This window comes from Aquila chrysaetos, chromosome 1, assembly GCF_900496995.4.
Source record: "Aquila chrysaetos chrysaetos chromosome 1, bAquChr1.4, whole genome shotgun sequence".
In the NCBI taxonomy this organism is placed as follows: Eukaryota; Metazoa; Chordata; class Aves; order Accipitriformes; family Accipitridae; genus Aquila; species Aquila chrysaetos.
In genome coordinates, this window is record NC_044004.1 from 6,755,193 (window position 1) to 6,769,069 (window position 13,877).

At 47.8% G+C, this 13,877-nt stretch overlaps 1 protein-coding gene across 3 annotated transcripts in view; it reads left to right on the top strand.

The window, feature by feature from the left end:
- The first annotated feature begins 314 nt into the window (after nt 1-314).
- The window catches only part of FGFRL1 (fibroblast growth factor receptor like 1), a 184,865-nt gene continuing 171,302 nt past the window's right edge, over nt 315-13,877 (top strand). The window contains exons 1-3 of one of the 3 annotated variants that reach the window (XM_030022304.2): nt 315-832; nt 1,788-1,883; nt 2,006-2,115. In XM_030022304.2, the coding sequence (XP_029878164.1) occupies nt 1,873-1,883; nt 2,006-2,115 (121 nt within the window). In that variant the 5' untranslated portion in view covers nt 315-832; nt 1,788-1,872. Of the gene's footprint in view, nt 833-1,221; nt 1,315-1,787; nt 1,884-2,005; nt 2,116-13,877 lie in introns of those variants that run through there. The other 2 variants (XM_030022311.2, XM_030022296.2) reach the window with 2 other exon arrangements.

The following is a 13,877-nucleotide window of genomic DNA, read 5'->3' on the forward strand; positions in this document are numbered from 1 at the left end:
GCTGCCGCAAAGGGTTAAGGGGAGCGGCGGCGCGGAGCGGAGCGGGGCCGGCGGGGAGGGCGGGGGCTCCCGGGGAGGGCGGGGGGGGGGGGGGGCTCCCGGGGTGGGCGTGGCCTCCCGGGGATTGGTGCGAAGTTGGGAGCGGGGCGGGGCCGGCCCGCCCTCCTCGGCGGCTCTGCCCCCACAGCCACAAAGCCCTGCAGGGAAAGTTGCTTTATCGCTTGTTTCTCTCGCCCCGGCTCTCTCTCTCTCTCCCCCCCCCCCCCAACCCCAATCCCCAACTCCCCCCCCCCCCCCTACTCCCCTTCCCCTCCCCTTCCCTTCCCCAGCCCCTTTCCCCTCCTCCCCTCGCTCCTTAAACGGGATTCCGGCTGGGCGAGCCGCGGGACGGCATCACCGGGCATCCCGCTGCTGCGGAGCCCCGGCCGATCTGTCAGGTCCTCGCTGTCCCTCCCCGCACACACACACGCTCAGCCCCACCCGGAAAGCAAGAAAAATAATTTTACGAGGTCTCCCCACCCCCCCCCCACCCCCCTCTCCCCTTTTCCTTAGCTCCTCGCCCGTGGCTCCCTAGTGGGAAAAATCGCCTCTGGGGCGAAGGGGAGTGTTGGTAAAAAGCCGGTGGTGAAGGGGGGGAGAGCCGCTCCGTGGGGAGGGCACCCCCAAGGCAGCGGGCAGTCCCCACCCGCCCCCCGGGGAAGGGGGGGGGGGGGATGAGGTAGAAGCCGGCGGCGGAGCGCCCCGCCGGCCGCCGTGGCCGCGGAGGGCATGAGGCGGCGAGCGGCGGGGATGGGCTCCAGCGCACGGTGCTAGAGCCCCGGCAGCAGCCAAGGTAAGTGCCCCCCCCCTCCACGCCACCCCCCTTCCCCCCCCCCCCCCGGCCGGGAGACCCCCGCCTGCCCCGGGGAGACACTCACCCAACAGCTGGGAGCCGCCGGGCTTGCCCCGAAGCGGGGGGCAGCACCAGGTGGCATCGCGCCGGGTGTCCTTCCCCCCCCCCCCTTTTACCCCTTTCCCGTTCCCCCCCCGTCTCCCCCCAGCCTCCCTTCCCCGACCCCAATTCCTGGCTGCGAATATCCCGTTACCGGCCGCCGCGGGGCCCTGGGTCCTGCCCCGGGAGGAGTCGTCCCCCCCCCCCCGGCCGCCCACCGCCCCCGGCGCCTTCCCTCCCTCCTTTCCCTCCCTCCGTACCAGCTCTCCGCTGGAAATTGGGAAGCTAATAGCAAAGCGTCCCTATTTGCTTTGCTGGATGCTGTACACGGGTTGTTGTGTGTCCTGGGGGCACGGAGTGTTTAAACCGGGGAGTTTACAAGGGTGAGGAATTCAGACAGTGTTTAGAGAGTGAGAGTTTTAGGAGGAGAACAGGGTGTAATTAATGTAAACCTGATCTACCCCCGGTTTGCGTATCACGGCGAAGGCATCTTCAAGAATCTGGATAATTAAGTGCGGTTTTGCTTCGGGACGCACCTCTGGAGAACACGGGAACAAGTGGGGCTTGGAGGGGGGGGAAAGGGGAAAGGAAAAATCAGTGCTGTTGGGAGAAGTTGCGGAGCGGAGGAAGGCGCGTACCCAGAGCAGAGCCTGTCTGAGGGGCACTCAAGCAGCAACACAAAGTTTTCTGGGCTGCTGATGGGAGAGGTAACATTCCTCCTCCCCCTTCCCCAAGTTCCTCCACAAATTGTTAACCTGAAATCTTGTTTTATGGCCACTTGCTAGTGTTTTGTTTGCCTTCCAGACTGGTTCTGTACAGGATACCAAAGAATTATGCATTAACTGTAAACTTACAGGAGCTTACTGGCCTCAGTGGATTCTTGATTTATATCAGGCTAAAGCAGAGAGGAGGGCAAAGTTTTACTCGCTGAGCGCCAAGGAATGACTTACAAGTACGTTTCCCTTTCATTTGCCATTTCTGCTCTTAAGTCTTCGCGATGGGTTTTAAAACTCTGCAAAAGTTTGGCGTTTTTGTCCCCAGTAATTATTTTGCTCTCCTTTTTTCTGCCTCCAGGTCTGAGAGGACGGTAGCCTGTACGATACGGAGGGATCTGGTTTTCAAAATGGAATTGCAGCTCGCGCTCCTTTTCGCAGGGATAATTGCGTTTTCGGACTCGGCGAGAGGTAAGGAGACCGCGCTTGCTGCAAAGGCTCTGCGACTCGTACCCTTCCCTCTGCCCCGCTGGGCTCGTGCTCCGCAAACACCCGTGGTGCCCTCGGAAGGACCCCACAAGGGAGTCGCTGTCAGCACGGACTCGTCCCCTGCCCGTCGCTTATCTGCGCAGGGGTGCAGGCTCGTACCCACGTGTGGTGCTTCCTTACCTGCGTGTTTCGGGGCCGTCGGTTTGGATGGAGCGGGGTCGCTCCGGGTTTGCTGAGGTCTACTTAGGCGCAGGTGAACTTCCAGGGGCTTTTCTCGTGCATGGGTAAAAATACACAGACAATTTTAAAGAAAAGCAACCGCATTCCTCTGTGGATCAGAAGTACCTCTCCCCTCCTGTAATCCCTCCAGCCTCTGCCCTGTATATTCCCACTAGCAAACTAAACAAACACATCCATTAACTTCCTCGGTGACAGACAAATGACAGTTCCCAACAGCGAGAGCGTATTTTAACGCTGGGACTCCAGCAGTTGATCAGATTTCAATAAACAGGTTATCCTACCAGAGACAAATTGAAATACATTGACCTGGGAGTGACGGGGAGGGGGGTGGGGGTGGAAGAAAAGAAGTTTCTTTACGGGAAGGTGCTTTAAGCAAAGCTCTGGGATCAGAGTGGAAGGAGCGGTGGCTTTTCCTCCGCTCTCGCCTGTGTCGTACCTTGGTGGGTGCTGTCCTTGGAAAGCCTGAATGAGAAACCATGCTTTCAGCTCCCCCGGCTCTGGTCACAAAGGAGGGGCTGCATTGTTCCAGGAGAATGGGGGTATGGCTTTAGGATGCAGATTGCTCCAGCTGCAATTCCCAACAGTATCAGAGTTCCATGAATTGTTGAAAGACCTTTAAATCACCCAGTGCCGTGGAGTTGCGAATTAAAAGGTTTAAACTTGCCCTTCGCTTGGGCCGTAACTTGCCAAAAATAAACCTTGGGGGTGAGGGTGGGAAAGGAGAGGGGGAGTGTTACTCTAAAAACCCAAGGTTTGGTTAGTGCATTGCTTTTTTTTTCCTTCTTGGCATTGGCTCCCAAGCAAATATTTTATGGAGGCAAAAGCACTATAAAATGATTCGGCTGGAAGCTGAATGAAAAAGAAAACAGTATATAGGCTGTAAGTCCTGCAAGTCTGAATTCCAGGCAAGGTTTACAATGGAGACTCAGTCTAAGTTGCAGGCAATGGGCAGCAGTGTATGAATTAAGATGACCTCATGGATGTATATTATTGCAATGGACCTGAGAAGTTGGTGGAGTTCCGGAAAAGATCTGAAGTGGGCAGGAGAAGACAAAAAGATTTTTGTCTCTGTCGTGAGCGGAGTGTCGGCTGCTTTACTGGCTGACCCTGTTTAAATTTGGTTTGCACTTGTCTTGCTTGTACTCTTTTATTGCCCCTGGAAAATGAAGTGCCGTGGGCTGTCGTCGTGTGAAGAAGCGACAGAAAATTAACAGCGGTAGTTTCAGGACATCATCATTTTTCCCATGGAAAGGCCTTTATAATATAACTTTGATAGGATCATATTGGTAATTGGGTTATTTGAACTCTTTTCGGAGCTGGAAAAATCCATCCTGCAAGTGGATGGAGCAATGGTCCTGGTTATTTGAAATGACGTAGAAATAGAGTTTAAAAACCAGGCCCAAACCCATGAAAAATGTCATTCATTCACATGCTGATATCAAGGGAGGGAAAGTGAAGAAGAAAAAGGTGTCATTGCTATAAGAAAAATAGACAAACCCCTAACATTTAAATCCTGCTTTGTACCTCTTGAGGTTGAGAGTATTCCTGATAGTGGAGGACATAGATGAAAGATCAAACTCATAAGTGAGCGGAGGTGAGACGCTCTCCAGCACGTTGCAACCCTATTTTGTGCTGTTGAATATCCCCAATTATTAGATATTTACATTGGGATAATTTCAGATTCTCGGAAAAATGTGCCCGGTTTTTCACATGCCCGCGGATTTTTTCCGAATGTATCATACAGTGGGTTCGGCCACTGGAGATGTATAAATGCTACCTGTTTCAGTCGCTTGGGTTTTATAGACAGTCCTTTGGCCAAATCTCAGCCTGAGGTCGTGAGGCTTTTCTCCGGAGGAAGAAGGGCTCTTTGTTTTGGCCAAACAGCGTTTAATATCTGTATCTCGATTGCAAATTAGACGTGTGTGGCCCAAAGCGTGCCAACGCCTCCTAATCTGAGGCGTCAGAAGTTAAATAGGTGCTCGCTGGCTTGCAATCAAGCAAGGAAAGTGGCTGAGGAGGCTCTCTGTGAAAGCGCTGGTCCTTCTCTTCTGCTCATATTAGGCAAAAGTAGCTTGTGCCGGAATTAGGATGTTAATTTGGAGCTGGCTGATTGCGCGCCCGTGTTCGGGGAAGGGCTGTGCCGTAGTGCATTTGCACAAGGGGGCAGAGTTAAGTTGCCCACGCGCTCCGGCTTCGATATTTCCTGACAGTTGAGTGCTCAGCTGCAATCTTGCATTAAATGTTACGTTGTATTATTTTTACATCTTTATTTAGGTGATGCCTTTTAAGGCAAAGGGCTCCGCAGAGATGACTGATTGGGCTAATGCGGCAACTTTATTTTTCCGCCCTGGCAAACAGGGACGTTTTTCCAGGTTCGGAGCTGTGCCTACTGGCTCCGTCCCTTCTTGTGACCCAATGTGTCACGTCGCCAATGTACAAAAAGCTGCAAAAAAGCAGATATCTTAGCAAACCAAGATAAACTCTTAAGAAAGAGGCAATACATTTAAAGAATCCATGCAAAGCAGAGCGCAGGTCTGATTTTAGGGGGCCAGGTGCAGAACTCGCTGTGTCTGGAGGGATGAGGGATGAGGTAGCTCTGGCTAAGTTTGAACCAATGCTTTTGGGGCCGAAATTTAAAGACTTTGGCTAAGGGCTTGTCTACACCTGCGAATGCACTGGAATAACCCTTCCAAAAAACTTAATCTGGAATAACTCCCTCAGCGACCAATTTTATTCCAGGCTAAGATCTCCTGGAGGGAGCCTGTACCAAAAAAAAGTCTTCCTCAGGAGCTATTTTGGTAAATATCCAAGCCCCTTCTTTCCCTTGTGGGTGAAGACAAGGACTTCTGTGTGCACAAGATGCACTCTTTGAGAACAAAACCTGCGTGCTGTGGTTTTCTAAGAGGGACTATGCCTTCCAGCCGACAGCCAGGGCGTAAGGTGGCAGCTTCAGCCCTGTTGCCAGCTGCACGGGATAGTGTCAGCCCCGAACCTGGGATAATAATGCAGGTCTGGTGGCTCGTCCCTGTTGTCACTCCATTCCTGTTCTCTCCAAGCAGCCCTATGCTGGGCATAAAAGTCCTCAGCGTCCTGCCCTGGCCCTCCTCCGCGGGGATGAATGCCATCTTGGGTCACTAACCTTTACTGACTATGTCCTGCAGCAATGCAGCTCCTACCACTCCACACCTCCGGTCGGATACAGGTAATACAATCTGATATTTTCCTGCCTATGTTATCTCAGTGACACACAACACAATATTTGTTCCGAATCTGTCAAGTTGCCATCGTATTCGCTTTGGTGACCGTATATGGTAACGTTGGGATGTGCTTGGCTTGGTCCCGTGGCTTAAACAAGATTTCGTATGGTATGTTTAGAAGTTTTTGGTAACAACCCTCCTGTTAGCGAGTAAACTGATATTCTGCTGGAAACTAATTAGTTTGGATGTTGATTTCATTTTCGGTGCATTGCGTAGGGAGGGGAAGAATGGGACCTTAATTGCTTTCTGCTCTGGCACTTCTCTGTGGGACACTTGGCTTGCAAACCTGGTTGATGCCTGCTTTACAGGGTATTTGCTGATGGGGCCACCTCAAAATGCAGTGGTTTTGTGCAGAAATAATGTTCTGTGCCATTTTTGTTTCTCTGAATATTGGAGAAAGGGGAATAGGATGCTAGAAGGTTTTTTTATTTCCTGGGAGAGATGAGGTCTTCATTCTGGTGAACATATTCACCATTCTGTAACTTTGGGGTTTCTAGGAGTGAATGGTAGTAAACGTGGAAAAGATAAAGAGCGATAATATAAGAAAGATGGTTGTTGGCTTCCGTTTTACTCCTTTATTCTTGTTGAATGGTTGTTACCAGATGTAACGATTAGGTAATTTCTCACTTGTGAAAGAGAAGCATGTTCAGGTCTAACAGCCTGATTCAGATTTTATGTAAGTCACTGCATATCTTCTGGTTAAGTTTGGGGCATTTCTTGGATCGTGCTCTTGGGGAACTTGCTCATGAATAATCTGTCAGCATGACTTGTACCTAGAGTCAACATGACGATCTAAGAAAATCCTGGTTATTTTTTTAAACCCCGGTTCCTCCCTTCTTCTGAGGCTGTCGGCTGCTTTAAATTGTGGCTGAGTTTAAACATAAAATACAGTGTGCGTCATACTGGAAAATTAGGGTTGATTTTTTTTTTTTTTTTTTATTAGGAATATTACAAAACTCGGCAAATTGCTCAAATACATTTAGATTTTCCTTAAAGTTTTTATAACTTTGTTTTCCAAGTCCATATGTTTCTCTGACCTTCATTAAAAGACGCAAGCAGCAAATTAAAATACGTCTTTTCTGTGATGAACTTCTACGTAGCAAAGGCTAGACTCCAAAGTCTGACTCCTAGCCACAGAAGAGACTTTCATGTGCCATGAGGAAGTGCTTGAGAAGTTACAGAAAAATGGTTCTTTCAGGAAAAAAATGTCATTCAAAAACAAAAAACCAAAGTGACACTTGCTAGCAAGTAGGAACCTGCTTTTCAAGGTTTGAGACCGTTGGTACTAATTTATTAACTAAAGGTGAGGTTTGTCATCTGGCATGAAATGGCTGATAGAGCTGATCTTTTCCGATTACCCATCTGATAATTCCTTTTTGAGCGGCTGTCTCACCACGAGCGACGCTGGTACATCTGGGTGCAGAATACTTGTTATGGAATAGCGTGAATGCAGCAGAGATGGTCACTGTCTGGCTGTGCATTTTTGGATTAATTATTGGAAGAGATAAAAATTTCCACTGAAAGGGGAAAATAATAATGCAGAGGTCCTCTTGTACCTAGTTTGACTTAAAAAAAACAACCCCAAAAACCCAAACCACAACCTTTAGTCATAGCTTTATTTATTCAGTGGGAGTAGAACCAGTGCAGCTTTCTGATTTTCCTGAGATATGAAACTCCTACTTGTGTCTGCAGTGACTTGTAAAATCATGCTGCTCAAAGGGTCCATGCAAATGTATCCCAGCATTACAGGAGTTGGTGGAAATGCTCCTTTCTTGCTTTCCTTCCATTATCCTGCTCATTTTGTCTTGTTTCAAGGAGTTGTCTTTCATCTGACCTCTTCCTGTGTTTTCTGGTGGGCTGCTCAAGCTGAAATGCATTTGTTCTTGTTTTGAACATTCAATTTGGATTTCTATTCCTTTTCTTGTTCTCTGTAATCAGTCCTGACTTGGAGTTTTCTCTAATAATAATGCCTCCATATGTATTTAACTGTGTTGACCTGTCCTAATCTTTTGCACCAAGGTTGAACATTTTTGGTCATATAAGGGGGTTTTTTTAATAGTGGAGCCAGTGTGAACATAGAATTTGCAAAGACCACTGTCTGGTGCAAGCCTATTGAGTCTGGTGCTCATTTGTAGCAGCTATGGTACTAAGGTAAAAGAAAAGTATTTCCAAAAGTAAGCTTGAATAATCTCATCCTGCTGCCCCGATGTCATATGAGATAAGCAGATGCAGCCCATGACAGCTTTAACAGGTTAGGACCTGATTCAGAGCCTGTGAGTGTTGGTGCCGTGACTTTACTCACTCTCATGGCCTTTGGGTCCATCCCTGAACGATGACTTGCACAGATTATCTGTGTTATCGACCTCTGTATTGGATCCCTCATGTACGACAGCAGAAAAGATGTGGGCTAAGCGTGGTATTTTGGATCCTGCCATTCGCCTGCTTGACTGGACAGCTTGGACTCAATTTTTTAATTCTAGAAACACATTGCTTTTGCCCACTGCAAGTGCTGGCTGGTGGCTGGAGTGTGCGCTGCCAGGGCTGAAAGCAACGTGGAAATTCATTGCTTTAACTTTGGGTCGCCGCAGAGGGGTTTATCCCCAAAGAAAGGATGCCGTTCTACAGGCGGTGTTCTTAGGTGTGGAGGGGCTGAAGACTGGCCTGAGTGTTACTTAACAAGTTAATATATGCCGTTTGCTGCTGAATCCATTCACATACCCGATTTTATTTATTTTTTTTTTTTTCCCCCACCTTCTGAGTCAAATAAACACGGGCTTCATGGAGTTTGGTTGGTTACCCTGATTACACAGTCTCTCCATTGTATTGCAGTAGAAACACAGTATCCAGCAGTGCTGCACATAACCTAACCTCTTTATTTCATCCCAACCTCTCCAATTTTCAGGAAGAAATTCAGCCAGTAACTCCGGGCTACTTCTTCCATTATGTGTTCAAACTTAATTTTGAGCTCCACTAAGGGAAGAAAAATGTAAATTGGGAACAGAGGCTTCTCAGAGCAGGTTAATATTTCTCAGGACTGCTGCACCTCTTTTCTCAGCCTCTCTACGAGTGGCTTCTAGTTTGACGGGACCCAAAATCATCTCTCCTTATGTCTGGTAAATTTATTTCATGAAAGTTTTACACAATTTGGGGTATCCCGTCAAGTGATTGAGAAGTGAGTGATGCAAGAGGTGTCATACCCTAGATGCCACTTGGATGGTGTTGACTTTGGTGGGTATTTTAGGAGCCGTCAGTATTTGTCCATGTTAGATAAAAACACAGGAACAGCAGACAAATGCAGAAATGCGGATTTAATTTGTGCAATAAGCATTTTTTTTAAATTCATATGCTCCTTGCTGGGTTTGCTCACTCATGCCCAGTGAACTGGTGACTGTAAGAGTTTGGTACTGGTGTCGTGCAGACTCTTCGTGGCAATTGTGGGCTTGCTAGTTCTGCCCAGAACAAGATATTCGAGAGAGGGACAGAGCTGGAGGAGGGTGTGGAGGGAAATGTAAGCGTTAGCCAACCTCCGAGAGAAAATTTAGGCCAGATTAATATATTGCTGGTGCAGCCAAGCCTTGGGAGAGGGTCTCGAGTGGGCAGCGTGTGTGCTCTGAAGAGGATGTTGGGATGCGGCTTTTCCAAATCTGTGCTGTATTTCGTTTTTTGCCTGTGTCCTCCCAGGTGCCTCCACATCATTAGGTATAGGTCTGATGCTTAACTGGCTTTTGAGAAATGTGTGACTCCGAGTAGAAGCATTCTCTTGTAAAAGGGCTTTTTTCCTTGGGGTAGCTAGTATATTACTACTCCCTTGTATGGATTTAAATCTTCCTTTTTCTAGACAGAAGTGGATGGGATGAGGTCAAATCAACCCCAAAGGAGGGAGAAGGGACAGTTACTCAGCCTCACCAGCCTCCCAGCGCTCAACAAGCCAAACTACTGGAGTTAGGCTGCTGCGCATGCTGGAGCACTGTGAACCGGTTTCTTCTCCTTTTTCTTCTTGACTAATAGATTTGTGTGAGTTGGAGTAATTGAGGAAGCTTTTTTTCTCAGCAGTTGTTCTCCCCTAAACAGATCTGTTAACACTGGTTAAGCAATGACAAGTGTCAGACGAGTTACAGGTGCATGAACTGCATGTCAAGGATGGAAGGGTTAATGAATAACAGGGTAAACCTCTGGACGTTGTGGAATATCTCCCCAGGGATACTGCAGGCTCTCCGTGGAAGGAAGAACGCTTGTTTGGCATCGACCAGTCAATGTAAAACTGGTGGCTAAAACTTCTTCAGAGTATGGATACCCTTCTGAGAGAGGATGCTGTGAGCCTTCTTGCTCGCCTTTTGGGTGGATCAAAATCTTTCGTGTTCTTCTGCAGGTTAACACAATATTTTTGTGGCAATCATAGTGTCTCTCTAGTGAGACAAGTAATATTAGGAAGTGTTTAATGTATTTTTGGGCAGTTTGAAGTGGGAAACTGGGAGAAGAGTTGCCAGCTCCACCAGCATATGGAGATCTGGCTCTGTGCTCTGATAAGTTGTTTCATATTTTGATATTCAGGGTCAGATACTGCTCTCTGTTACAAAGGTGATAGTCCCTTTAGGTTCAGTGAGTTGTGGCTGAATAGCTGTGAGTAGGATTTAAATTTATAATCCTACCAGAGAGCAGAAATCGGGGCCTCGTAAGACCAGGTTGTGTTTCAGTTCTGTACAGCGTGGCACCAGCCATGGGAGGGTTCATCATGATCTGCAATAGTTAATATAAAACTAGATTAACAGATCAGAGCTGATGAGTATCTTTCCTCCTCCTGGTATTCACAACCAATCAGAAATGCAGTATTGCCGGGGTGAATTTCCTTAAGGCCTAATGAGAGTGGACCTTTCAACTTAATCATAGCCAGGACAGGTGTTTACTTTTCCTTGACAGATTTGACTGACAAGGAATCGTAAACCTATTAGGGAAATATTTGCATATGCAGGGGAACTGGCTTTGGACAGTTGCTTTCTAATTGCCGGATTTGTAATCTGAAAATGTTTGCCACTGCTCTCGGCACACATCTATTGTTTCTGGGATACAAAGAGACGCAAAGAAGTGGTAGAGGCTAGTCAGAGCATTTTGCTCAGGGGCCAGAGAAACCATAAGGTAGGGATGGGTCAGTGTTTTATCTAGACCAGAGCAAGGTCCTGCTTGTATCACTAAGGCAGAATGCTTTTCCTGATTCCCTGCTTGCTCAAACAGGGGTAGGCTAGAGGATTTGGAGGATTTCAAACAGTATTTTGTGATAGTGATGTATACAGGATTTTTCCTGTCATTGGAAGTTCATTGGAAATACCAGACTAGTCCTTCTTTGCAGTTGGTAGACTCAGGATATTTAATCTGAAGTTCAATTCAGGGCTCTTCGTGAGTACTCCTGTTGGGAAGAGGATTGTAGATTCACAGGCATGGAAATCTGTCCCTTTTCTCCCCATGTTTTACCACTGATCCCAAGGAAGAAAACAGCAAGGTGCTACTCAAAGTAGTCACAGCAATAGACCTGTATATTTATAATACTTATTACTATTTACTGAGTGTTTCCAGTGAAGAGAAAGGAAAAAAAAAAAAAAAGAAGAGAGAGAGACCCAAAAAGTGCTGCTCAGCATAGGCAGCGTTCCTCTTCTAGATAGTGTCAGGAGAAAAAGCTTGTCTTTCTGAAGACCACAGACTAGCTAAGTGGAGTTTGAGGCTTATTTTTCTTTTATCCTAGAAAATCCAATAAATCCAGTAAATTCTTTCAGTGTGGTCTTCCAAGAGTTTTTCAACTTCGTCTGACTCACAGATTATTTGAGTGCCATTATAGACTAGGGGTCAAGCAAGTTAATTCCCAGAACAGTATGCTGCCCTGTTTTCAAACTGTGCTAATCAGGGTTTTGAGTCAAAGCATGGTAGTTTGCTTAGTGAAATTATTTTCCTGTTAGAAAATTACAAATAGTCTCTGACTGTTCGTATTGGCTTCAGTCACCAGAGTGCTCACATCACATGCAGAGCAAAGCCCCCGGGGATGTACTCGCCGTGGATCAGGGCGCTGGTGGGGGCTCATTTCCCAGCTCCCAGGATTGAACTCGTGAAAACAGGCTGAAACCTTATCACAAAAAAAAAAAAGAAAGAAATTGTTACAGTCACATTTACACCTCCAGCGGGACGGAGGGAGGGCTGCCTGGAGCCCATCCGAGCTGTAATGTGAATGTCTTTTCCCGAAGGAGACATTTGGTGGAGTTATTCGGTTACCTCTCCCCCTCACCTTTTTGTAATTGACTCTTGTTTACATTTTCCTCCTCCTTTCCCAAAGTTTATTAGCACTGTTTAGGCAGAGGAAATGAATTAACATAATTTACTGGTTTTTAGAACAAGACACATTCCCTGCATGTACGTGTACACACGCTCGCAGTCGCCCTCCCAGTGCTGTGCAGAGGAGCGTGTTTACAGAGTCTGGGTCCATTTAGGGAGAACAATACCCTGATTATGGAGGGCAGCCTTTTATTCCCAGAAACCAGAAGGAACCATTCGCTTCAAGCAGTTACTGCCCCTTGAAGGTACAGGTGGTGCAAGCTGCTAGAAGGAGGGAATAAATCTGTTGTGGCCACAAACCAGCAGCATTGCTCTCTGTGGAAGTTGAATTAGGGGTGGGAATTAAAATGGTCTCGGGACAAACCAAGCACCAAGTTTAAGAACTACCAGCATGTAGAGAGGTGCTGTGGCTTCCAATTTAAATTCTAAGTAATAGCTGTGAGCCTTCAGGGGGAATTATTTGGTGCTTCCTGAGCGGGCAAGGTGCTGGGGAGGTTGGGTAGGAAGAAGATGATAACTGAGCCTCCAAGTGTTTTTGGGTAGGCTGAGTTGGGTTGAAAGGTGCTGTTATGTACGAAATGCCGGTCATTTCTAATTGCAGTCATGCACCTGTGCCGGGTGGATAATGCTGCAGACATGTCATATGAAGCATTTGCTTCGCATGATGTCGGGAAAGGTCAAGCACTTGATTTCTGTCCCGCTAAGCTGGGTCATTAGTGGCACGAATAGGACCCCAATTCCTCTGCCCAACCGCAGCCGCTTGTATGCTGGCAGTAAATGCTTCTCAGGTGTGATCTCAGGGCAGCTGAAGATGACTGAACTTGACCCCACCACCGTCCTGTCCTTGTCCTGCTCTGCTCCCAGGCTTGTAACTCCCTTGTGCCAGCGCGAGAGCTCTTCTGACCTTGCTGTTGGGTGTTTTGGGGAGCTAACCTGGGCAGGAAGCCAACCTGGAAAAAAATGCGATGGGTTAAATTGTTAGAGGAGCGTGGCCTGAGCTTGTGGGATATCGCAGTGTGACCGCTGGCAGCAAGTCCTTTCCATTCTCGCTTGTGGCAGGAAGGCTCTGTACTTTGGAGGACTGAGCATTTATGTGAACATTTATAAAATGACCCTTTAGGAATGTGAAATGCAGCAGGGTCCACACTCCAAAATGTAGCGCTGCGCGGGGGCAGTGAATGTGGCGGCTGGAAAAAGCAGATTTGTATCCTGGGTCCTCCCTCGGTGGATCCCATCAGAAAAAGTGTATATTACCCTGGTAGAAACTTCTCATCCCGAAGTCGTTTGGGCTGTTCTGCACAGGCAGTAGTTATTCCCCATTGATTTTTGCTCTTGGTTCAGCTCACTCAGACAGTAGCGCATCTCTGACCTTTCTGCATTGGGAGATTCCAGCTTTCACACTCTATATCATGACAATTTTCTGTTTGTCTCGGTGTTCCCGTGAAATTTGGAGTGCTTTATAGGGGAATGGGAATCTTCCTTCCTCTGTCCTCTACTTTTGGCTTCTGAGGGAGAAGGATCATTTGGGGAGCCGGGAAATGGCATGTTAATGCTGCCAGCGTTTGCTGGCCCTCCTATGGCATTGCCTGCTGCAAGGAAGGAGCTGCTCCATCAGGAGCACAGCCGGGAACAAAGATGGGCTGCAACCAGTGCTGCTGGTGATTGAGTTCCCTCCGGTCCAGGCACAGCGTGCATCGATCCTGGTATCAAGGTGAACGTGGTGTGTCACCCAGGCCTGAGAGGGAGCCAGGTTCCCCCCGCCAGCCTTGGCTTCGTCTCCGCGGGGACTTCTGACTACTGACACCGCTTCAGGGGGTTGCAAAAATAAGGCAGAGAAAACAACTTGTGCAAAATACTCCCTGCGGGTGAAAATATTTTTCCAGGGGAACAGAGCCAGTAGGCTAAACAGGTAAAGCTGCAGGGCTGCATTAA